The sequence below is a fragment of the Megalobrama amblycephala genome, linkage group LG5, assembly GCF_018812025.1.
Source record: "Megalobrama amblycephala isolate DHTTF-2021 linkage group LG5, ASM1881202v1, whole genome shotgun sequence".
NCBI classification, from domain to species: domain Eukaryota; kingdom Metazoa; phylum Chordata; class Actinopteri; order Cypriniformes; family Xenocyprididae; genus Megalobrama; species Megalobrama amblycephala.
Window position 1 is genome coordinate 2,433,145 of NC_063048.1, and position 11,163 is coordinate 2,444,307.

At 38.5% G+C, this 11,163-nt stretch overlaps 1 protein-coding gene and 1 long non-coding RNA gene across 3 annotated transcripts in view; one reads left to right on the plus strand and one right to left on the minus strand.

Moving 5' to 3' along the window:
- The window catches only part of cdin1 (CDAN1 interacting nuclease 1), a 101,836-nt gene extending 99,386 nt beyond the window's left edge, over positions 1-2,450 (minus strand). For both annotated transcript variants that reach the window (XM_048190232.1, XM_048190231.1), the window contains exons 1-2: positions 2,269-2,450; positions 1,646-1,763 (exon numbers count right to left, since the gene is read on the minus strand). In XM_048190232.1, the coding sequence (XP_048046189.1) occupies positions 1,646-1,763; positions 2,269-2,305 (155 nt within the window). In that variant the 5' untranslated portion in view covers positions 2,306-2,450. The remainder of the gene's footprint in view (positions 1-1,645; positions 1,764-2,268) is intronic.
- Positions 2,451-2,567: 117 nt separating this feature from the next.
- On the plus strand, positions 2,568-7,423 carry LOC125268142. The gene is made up of 5 exons (XR_007184816.1): positions 2,568-2,851; positions 5,017-5,053; positions 5,135-6,872; positions 6,961-7,212; positions 7,302-7,423. It is a non-coding gene; the product is annotated as an uncharacterized LOC125268142 (long non-coding RNA).
- Positions 7,424-11,163: the final 3,740 nt, after the last annotated feature.

The following is an 11,163-nucleotide window of genomic DNA, read 5'->3' on the forward strand; positions in this document are numbered from 1 at the left end:
GACCGTTAGCATCTCGCTCAAAAATGACCAAAGAGTTTCAATATTTTTTCCTATTTAATCCTTGACTCTTCTGTAGTTACATCATGTACTAAGACCGACGGAAAATGAAAAGTTGTGATTTTCTAGGCCGATATGGCTAGGAACTATATTCTCATTCCGGCGTAATAATCAAGGAACTTTGCTGCCGTACCATCAGTGCAGCAGGTGCAATGATATTACGCAGCGCCTGTGACCCCCTGCTTGCACAGGGAGCGTGCCTTGCAACCATGGAGACATTTGTGGGAGACGCTGTGTAATATCATTGCTATTTCCAAAAAAAGTGGAGTGTTCCCTTAACACCAGGGGTTCACTTTAAATTGAAAAATAATAATAAAAAAAGCTAAAAAATGTTGTGTAAATATTGCATAGTATCATAAAACACCCTCAAAATTTTAAATAATAATCAAAAAAATATTATTGAACAATAAAATATGAAGAGTTTCCGCCAAAATCAGTATTGTATCTGGTCGGTATTGAAAAATCATTTATTAATTTTGCACAAAATGCGATATCCGTCGTGTTATTCCGTCATGTTTCCTCCCTTTCTTTCCAAAACGCAACAAATGCCAGTCTCTCCTCTCTGCAGAATGCAATATATCTGCTCAACCAATCACAGCGCACCATTCCATGCACTGTAAACGGTAATGGCGGCGCTCTGAATACACCCGGCAGCCTAGTTTTCCTTATCTACTTTGTTCTTTGTGATCAACAAAAACAGAAAAATTTGTAATTTTGACAGCATTGATGAACCTGTGGTGGTTTCTGCGGTGGGGAAGAAACGCAAGTCATCGAAATGTAATCATTTACGTGAGGAGATTCAGAAGATGAGGCACTCGAGTTCAACGACAGCATCAAACTTCTGTCACGCTCCCCAAAACTGAATCATGGACAGTTTTTAAAAGCCGTTTTTAATACCAATGTACTCAGCGAAATGTGTTTATTTTAACTGTGCGGTAGGCGCCAGATACTCTTTAATCGGTAATGACAAACAGAGACATTAATTAATTTATAACATTAACAAGATGACTCGTTGAATTCATTTTAGGAGCGACGACTGAACGTATTTTTAGTAAAATGCCTGTAATATAAGATTGACAAAGTTTAGAGGCTGTCATATATGTGAATCAACTTACTTTGTTGTGTATTTTCAATATGAAAAATAACTTTTATATTGATGCATTAATTGCATTTTGAAAAACAAACATGTCATGGATTTATTGCATTTTGGGGGAAAAAATAATCAGTTTTTATAATAAACCTTTGAAAATCAAAATCTAGATTTGAATGTTTAATGTTTTTATAACCAAAAGATGCTGTGTGAAAGTTTGAAACAGAAAATAGTGGTTTTCATCTTGCCACTTTCTTGGTAAAGAAAACACATTTTTACTCAAATTAATCAAAATGGAGTTAAAGCGTTTTGGAACCAAACTCTTCAAACATTACATTGGTTTTCCTGTTACATTTCAAGGCTTTGGTCACTTTTGACTGCGAAGGAGCAAAAAGAGGACCGGAGTGATCAGCATCTGACTGCGAGAGTAAAGCGAGCCTCTGAAGAAAGCCGGTGTGCAGCGAGTGATGAGGCATGAGTGTGATGCACTGCTCTTACTGTGGAAACTGTGTCTTCAGCGTCTCCATGCACTGGCGTGAGGGACGCAGCGGCTCTATGAACCTGCTGATACTTCTGTATTCTGCTCTGCACATCTTCATCCTATTCACTGGCTTATCTGGAAGAGAGACAGACACAAAACATGCATTAATGACAGACTGATTTATTTATTTACTGATATCAGCTTCAGACTCGTGTGTGTGTGTGTGTGTGTGTGTGTGTGTGTGTGTGTGTGTGTGTGTGTGTGTGTGTGTGTGTGAGTGTGTGTGAGAGAGAGAGAGAGAGAGAGAGAGAGAGAGAGAGAGAAGACTAACCCACACTTACAGTATTTAGCATGGTAAAAACCACAGTTTGACACTGATATCTCCTTAAAATAAGCAGCTGCACGATGTTATTTAATGACAGTGACGTATAATACACGATTTTACTGTAGTCATGGTGATTTTGTAATTGTTTTAGAGAAAGTGAAAGACATACACGTTAGTTTCATCATGTAAAGGCAAGATAAAGCATTGAATGTATGTGTTTTCTATCTAAACACTAGTACACAGATAGATATTAAATCTACACATTGAAACATGTTGTCATGTCGCGCGCTCGCTTCAGCGGTACTGTAACGTTACCTGCGACAGCCGCGCTGCTGCCCGACACACAGTCCATGTTTCACCCGAGAAGACAAATAAAAACACTTTCACGGTATAAACAACACGAATAGCACTGTAAACACTCCAGACTCTGAGGCTCACGGCGTCACTTCCTCATCAACTCCCGCGAACGGGTTCAAACGTGACATAACAGGAAACGCGCTCCTGATTGGCCGTGATGACTATTGTCGTTGAGCATAGCGGAAGCTGATTGGAGGATTGTAACGTGAGGCGAAATGAACATGACATGAAGAAGTCAATCGTAACGGTAATTAACTTGACAATTATCGATTTCAGACTAGGATTTTGTTTCATTGCTTGTTATATTTTAAACATATAAGCGCTACATAACATAAACTTTAATAATGCCACACTAATATTGCTTTAGGGAGGAAAACATTTAATATTATAAACTACAAACCATAGACTGTAAAAAAAGACCCTACAAACCGACATGTTCAACGTTTAATACCATACAGTCTGATGAGGAAATAGACCTTTAAAATGTCATTTTAAACGCATAACGCAAAATATTGACATTTTCTGACAAAGTTAAGAATCGGTAAGTGTTGTTTTTGTCTTTATTTTAAGGCTACTTCATCATAAATTGCTCCAATGGTCAGTACATTTCATTCAATGTTTCTTTCCTCTCTCAAGATCCATTAATCTACGAAAAACATATTTAAATCAGTTCATGTGAGTACAGTGGTTCAACCTTAAAGGGTTAGTTCACCCAAAAAATGAAAATAATGCAATTTATTACTCACCCTCATGCCATTTTACACCCGTAAGACCTTCGTTCATCTTCAGAACACAAATTAAGATATTTTTGATGAAATCCGATTGCTCCGTGAGGCCTCTATAGACAGCAATGACATTTCCTCTCTCAAGATCCATTAATGTACTAAAAACATATTTAAATCAGTTCATGTGAGTACAGTGGTTCAATATTAATATTATAAAGTGACGAGAATATTTTTGGTGCACAAAAAAAAAATAAAAAATAACGACTTATTTAGTGATGGCCGATTTCAAAACACTGCTTCAGGAAGCTTCAGAGCATAATGAATCTTTTGTGTTGAATCTGCTGTTCGGAGCGCCAAAGTCACGTGATTTCAGCCGTTTGGCAGTTTGACGCGCGATCTGAATCATGATTCGACACACTGATTCATTTATGATCCGAAGCTTCCTGAAGCAGTGTTTTGAAATCGGCCATCACTAAATAAGTCGTTATTTTGTTTTTTTGGCGCTCCAAAAATATTCTCGTGGCTTTATAATATTAATATTGAACCACTGTACTCACATGAACTGATTTAAAGTCCCTGTAAAGTCATTTTAAAGTATGTGTTTTGAGCTTTGCACACCACAGAAAAATGTGTTATTAACCACCCAGCCAAATCTGAATCATTAAAAAAATCTGCAAGTAAATGAAATAAGTTATCAAATCTCGAAAAAATAGGCAGCGCTCTCTGCTCTCAAACGCTGGGGGCGTGTCCGCTGTCGGCGCTGAAACCACACCCACTCGCGAGAGCTGCAGTCTCAACTTACTTGTCTAATGAGTCAAACATACTGATGCATATAAACAAAAGAATCACGTTAGAGGGTTGCACATTTTAGTAGAGTTACTGTGGACTACCTACTAATTATAATATAAGCACACACGACAACTTACACTCATTGGGCACGTACTGCCGACTGTTGTCGAGTCGACAAATGACGGTGCCGCGAGACGGGAGGATGAAGGCCGGGACGTGAGAGACTCTGTCCGGCCCCATATATCATCGGTTATGGTCGGGACGGTAAGACGGCCGAGGCGGGAGGGGGAGACGAGGTCTGTTCAGTCACATTCACCAAAAACAGCGGATTATCTGTGAATCCCAGCTGTCTGATGAAAGTTTGTAAAATTGTCCGGTGTAGAACGATCACTTTAGAATCCTTCATATCTTCGTTTTAGGAAATTTAAATAAGGAGACGGAGCATATTGTATATTTTAACAACCATGTAATATGCATTTGCGTGACGAAGGCATTACTAGCTAAATGTACAAAGGGCTGTATAACTGTAATGACACTCGAGATTGAGCGAGTGAACCGCTGTAGAGTTAGAGGCGGCGCCACACTCGATGCGTCATCGACAGTTATATAGTGTTAGGGGAGGGGCTATGCTCGGGGGACGATGTGCGTCATTAGACCCCCGTTTTAGCTCCGCCCAAAAAATCCTGAGCAGAGACTTGGTGAAAAACTGTTTAACGCTCTAACTTCACAATTAAGCATTACTCAATTCACAGACTTTGTAATGTGTTTCAGCAATACATTTGTAACATTTATAAAGTGTTTAGAAAGAATTCTCAGAATTGACTTTACAGGGACTTTAAATATGTTTTTAGTACATTAATGGATCTTGAGAGAGGAAATGTCATTGCTGTCTATAGAGGCCTCACGGAGCAATCGGATTTCATCAAAAATATCTTAATTTGTGTTCTGAAGATGAACGAAGGTCTTACGGGTGTGAAACGGCATGAGGGTGAGTAATTAATGACATTATTTTGATTTTGGGTTTTTTTGGCGCACAAAAATATTCTTGTCGCTTTATAATATTAAGGTACAACCAATGTACTCACATGAACTGATTTAAATATGTTTTTAGTGCCTTTATGGATCTTGAGAGAGGAAGAGGCCTCATTGAGTCATCGGATTTAATCAAAATATCTTAATTTGTGTTCTGAAGATGAATGAAGGTCTTACGGGTGTGGAACGGCATGAGGGTGAGTAATAAATGACAGAATTTTCATTTTTGGGTGAACTAACCCTAACTAACTAAGTGTTGTTCTTGTCTTTATTTTAAGGCTACTTCATCATAAATTGCTCCAATGGTCAGTACATTTCATTCAATGTTTCTGACCACTGTTAAACCTCTTACTGTGTTAATACATCAGTCTTTTACTCTTGTCTGGAGACACGAGCACGCATGAGTCGACATGGGCTCTTTTTATGTGACTCTGAACTCTGACTACATGCTGATTCACTGTTACATTTATCATTCTCCAAAATAAGTTATAATTCTCTTCACATAAAGCATGTTCAAATATCACCTGAGCTTCACCTCAGACTGGTAAAGTGTATTTTGCCAGTTCTGATAACCACATGGAGGAGTAATCCAGTGTAAGAAGGCACTGCATGTGTGATACGAGTGCGGGACCTTTGACTCCTGAATCAGGGAGTGATCCTCAGTGGCGCTTGGAGAAAGCCGGCGTTTCCTTTGGGTCCAGGACAAAAGCAGATAGACATCTGGGGTCCCGAGGCGGCGTGAGGCTGATTGCTGTGAAAGCGGAGGTCAGGCTGCGTGGAATGGGTTTAGCCTCACAGGTAGAGCATCTGAGGATCAGGGATAGAGGAAGCAGCGCGTGCACCGAAATCAAAGGATCAGTGTACGGACACGATAATATCAGAGGATGTAATGGCTGTGAGAAGTGGATCAGAGGGGAGTGTGTGTTTGTGTGTGTGTGTGGAGGCCACATGTAAACAGGCTAGTGGCTCATGCAGCGGCGTTAACCAGCTGTGCAGCCGCTCGCAGTAGGAGATGAATTTGCAGAGGATGTTTGGCTTTGATATGCAGGAGACGCAGCACTGATCTGTGCATCGCTGCAGTCGCACACGCCGATTCTAATGGCAGCGTTTTACCTCGACACACACCGGACACTCACATCAGCCTCCCGCCGGCAGAACACAACACACTTTAAAACGTGCTTATTTACCTGTTTTCTTATCGTTTTTTGTTCACTTATTTTTATTTTTTTATTTTTTAACCCAAATGTTGGATAATTTTATTAGGTTATTTTTATTATTTTTACCCAAGTGCTGGGTCACTCTAAAAATGCGGGGTTATTTTCATTTATTTTAATTTTTTTTTTTACCCAAATGCTAGGTTCAGCTTGCTGGGTAATTTTATTGGGTTATTTTTACCCATGCGCTGGGTCACTCTGAATATGCTGGGTTATTTTTATTTATTTTTTTTAACCAAAAGCTGGGTTTAGCCTGCTGGGTAATTTTATTGGGTTATTTTTACCTATGCGCTGGGTCACTCTTAATATGCTGGGTTATTTTTTTTTTTACCCAAAAGCTGGGTTTAGTATGCTGGGTAATTTTATTGAGTTATTTTTCCCATGCGCTGGGTCACTCTGAATATGCTGGGTTATTTTTTTTTATTTTTTTTTAACCAAAAGCTGGGTTTAGCCTGCTGGGTAATTTTATTGGGTTATTTTTACCTATGCGCTGGGTCACTCTGAAATTGCTGGGTTATTTTTTTTTTTTTTTTTTTACCCAAAAGCTGGGTTTAGCATGCTGGGTAATTTTATTGGGTTGTTTTTAATATTTTTACCCAAGTGCTTGGTAGTTTTTCTGTATCTCAGCTGCTGGGTCATTTTAATGTCTATGAACCCCCTCACATACCTACCCAGCGCTGGGTAAATCTAACCCAATGTTGGGTAGTCTGTACCAAACCGGTTAAAACTGGAACTTAACGGTCGTTTTGTTTTCTGTTTTGAGAGAAAACTTCCTGAGGATATATTCCTGAATGAAATTAAGGTTTGTATTACATTGTATTTCTATAAAATTATTACTGTACAAAGAGGAAAACATCTGTAGTTTCATATTTTACCTTCTTTGTTTACAGTACTAGCCTTCTACAAACACAACACACACCGGATCGCCACTCGAAGCGAATGACGCACCGGCGCCACCATGACAGTTTCACGGCCGTCAAACGAATGCGCGGCCTGGGCTGAAACACGACGCGACATCGCTGTCATATGTAACAAAGTTGCTCCACTGACTATAACACTGTTGATCTAGTGTGCTAGCGCTGTGGTCGCACTATGCGTTTGACGTTTGAAACTTAAATGCCTGAAAGATGAGATGGCACAAGGTAAAATATAATATATAATTTATATGAATATATAAGATTGCCTTTTAATGAACTGGAACAGCCTACTGATACCAGTTTTCTTTCCACAGATTCCCATTGGCTGCTGTTTCTGCTCCTGTCATGTCTTGGGTTGTTTTTAACCCAGCAATTTTTAGAGTGTTATTGTTTTAAATTCATGTTCCTTGTAATCTTGAATCAGAATATCTTCTCCTCCCTCTTGCAGCATCTCTTCTCTTCTCTGATGACGAGGGCGGAGCAACCTGTCACTCACATGAGATCCACCAATAGCAAACCACAACCATCCAATCAATTCCCTTACGGACAAAATCAAGCCCCGCCCTGCATTTGTTCTTGTTCCAGAAGCATTTCACTACGTCACCATAGGGAAGAAAAGACTAGCACAACTTCCTTTCATGCAAAATTGAATCTATTTCCCATAGACCAGCATTCAAGATTCAAGGCTGTTGTTTTTTTTACCCCCATACAAGCCTGTAATTATTGCGTGGTCGGCCCAGTGAAACAGAAAAACCATCCGTGATGACGCTGAGCTCTTTTTAACTGTCATCTGCTGAACTGCATGGATTTAGGCACAAATGAAGAAATGTCTGCTTTGCTAGGGAATTCGATCAGTCACATCACTGAAATCCCACAGCTATATTTCACATGAAAGAGTACAAGACTCTGAGATTTTAAAGCTGCTTCACTCATTTATTTTATTAGCTTTTAATGAACATAATTAGATGGCAAGTAATTAAATGTAATTGTGCTCGCGACATCCTCCCCCATCGCTGCAAATTGGCCCAAACAACATGTGTGGTATGAGCAAATTTGCTGGATTAATTGGGGATAGATAATATTTTTGGATTGTATTTCACACTAAATGGCCGCGCGCCGAAACAAAGAGCGCGGCTCAAGCTCATTAATCTCTGTCAAGGGGAAGCTCGGGTGCAATTTGCATGACTGAAGTAACTGCGCATGCTGTCGAGCGGCCCGGGCTGCCTGAGCCGCCTTTGATTCCTGCGTCAATCAGGGCCAGAGCTCCCGACGGCCTGACGGACCGCAGGAAAGCGCCGCCCGCTTCTGCTAATTACTCTGACACCATTCGAGAGCAAACATAAAAACCTCCACAATGTGGCCCTGTTAGGGCAGAATGCGCAAAACTGAAATGCTTATAAGGAGTGTCTCGCTGCTGTATAAAGAGCACAAACTAAACACTGAATTTAGATGTTTAAACTGTGCATTTGATTCAGAAAAAGGTCCATCACCTAGTTAGGATATCGTATCGTGATAAATGTGATAAAACTTTATTGATTCCAAATTAGGCCGATAGGGACACGTCCACCACAAAAATTAGAATTGGCCAAATTGTCCCCCTCAATATTTGGTATCATTAATGCTGTTCTGCTGTACTCCATTATGCACCACTCTTTTAAAAGTTGGCTGGTCTAATGCACTCATCACTGTCAGAATGAGTGAGCTAGCCAATCAAATCAAAGAAGGCGGGGCTTACTGTTCGAATGTGTGCGAATTCCGATATGGCACATTCGTTTTAGCAGTGAAAGAGTAGCTACATGGCGAGTAAGTAGCTAAACCTTTAATATGTCATGACTGTTTTATGATTGAAATATTCAGAGACCGACAGTTATATCCAGTGATGTTACTACTCAACATATTTATGAAATTTTGACGTTTTGATTTCAAAACTGCTATTATTTGATTAATAATATGATATAATTATTGTAATTCATAACAGAATGGACGAGACAAGAAACGTTTTGCGTTTCTGACCTATTAGACATACAAATAAGAGTAAAAATTACAACTATTTGAGAACTACAACTATTTAATAAATACAATAGACCTGGAACGTTTACCGTTCTTATTTCTTTTTATTTATTCCCTTAAATCTTTTAATTATTTAATTCCGTTTAATAAAAAAAATACCCAATAACACACCCCCAAAATAAAAAATATTGCCACCATGTCGCTTTTATTATAAAACATTATTACAAGCTTACCGTTGTGAATCGAGCTAAAATAAAGAGATAGTTTTGAACACTGGCTGGTTATGTACTTGCTCAAAAATAGATTTTCGATCATTTTAACCAAGTTACGGACTGCAGCTTTAATATGTCTGGAATCACTTTGAAAAGGAAATTAAGTGCAACATGTGCAGCACAAATCTGTCATATAATCTACATAAAATTATAATGAGAACACGACTGTAAAAGAATGTTGTGAATTCTTTGTGCGCCGCATTGTTGCGGAAAGAGCGCATCCGTGGAGTCAGTGCTGCCAATTTACTGATTTTGTCGCTAAATTTATCGACTTCCCTGCCCCTTTTGACACTTTTATCAAAAGCCTAGTGACAAATCTAGCAACTTCTTGGACAAACCTTATCTAGTTTCCGTGACTCGCCCTCTGATCTATATTTATATTAATGTAGATCAGTGGACTCGCCGGTATGACGTCATCTAGCGACCAGTTTTAGCTACTTTCAGCTGAAAGCAATTGGCAACTCTGCATTAGTTTTTACACCATGACTAACAAAGTCAAGTTCGCGTGTGCATTCGCAGTCTTTTGTGCCATTGTAAGTTGTATTATTATGTTTATTATATATGATTAATCTCATATAGGATGCGTTTGGTTGAGTTAGCCTAATTAACGATGCAGTAAAGTGCTTCATTGTACCCCTGATCATCTTTAGCTTCAGCGTGCGCAGCTCAAACAGAAATGATGTTATTTGAAACAAAGACGTGTACTATTACTGTAATATTAAAAATGTTTAAAAATTTTTCAAAAACATTGTTGCGATATTATTAATAACTAGCACTTTTATTCTCATATTATTTTGATTAAAATCAATTCCTTATTGTCTGCACGGAGGCTATTTCATTTTATTTATCCATGGCACATGCATTTTGTTTCTTTATAGCCCAAGTAATGTTGTCCAATTACTTGTTTGCATTATTTAGGTATTTTTATTTTTTTGTTAGGCAATAGATTTTTTTACTCTAAGGCCTCATTTGTTAATGCATTAACTAACATGAACTAACAGAGAGCAATAACCTTTGTGAATGTTATTTAATAAAATATTTGTGTTCATGTTAGTTCACAGTGCATTAACTAATGTTAACAGAGACAACTCTGAATCTTAAAGATGTCTTAGAAAATGTTGAGATTAACATTATCTAAGATTAATAAATCCTGTAGAAGTATTGTTCATTTATTGTTAGTTCAGGTTAACTAAAGCTAACAAAAAACTGTTAAAGTTTTTTGGCCATAGGACTGTAAAATAAATTTTTCAAAACTATTCATACTATGCTACTGTATATGCTTGATTTATGTTGAAGTGTTTGGGACATGGCCTTTAATGGTGAGACTTTTGTTTTTGTAATTAGGCTCTCAAAAGTATATCAAAATTTGGATTTAGATTTATCTACCAATATATCGGTTATCGGTTTTCAAATATAAAGAATTATCGGTTATCGGTATCGGCCAAATTGTTCATATTGGTGCATCCCTACTCCTGAGAGCGCCCAATTCTGATTTATAATTATCAAAATGAGGAATTAAAAAAATCACATTTCTATCCATTAATCATTAGTAAGTGAGTGATCACAGTGTGTGTGTGTGTGTGTGTGTGTGTGTGTGTGTGTGTTTCACCATCATTGCTTATATCCTGGAGGCATTTTTCTCATTATCAAATATTGTTTGATGTCTTTGTTTCATGATGATTAACGGCCAGCGCTGCTGTATTGTTGCAAACACAGTGTCTCTGACGGCGATGCACATGTTTTGGGATGTGCTGGTCATTTCTCAGGACTGTTTTCACTCTCATTTATACAGTAAATGAACCTGAGCTTGGACACTCGGGGTGGAAGCATGACTATTCTTGTATGTTCTTTTGCATCCTCTCGTGTAATTGTGGTTTTGCCCGCTTAAAGGTTT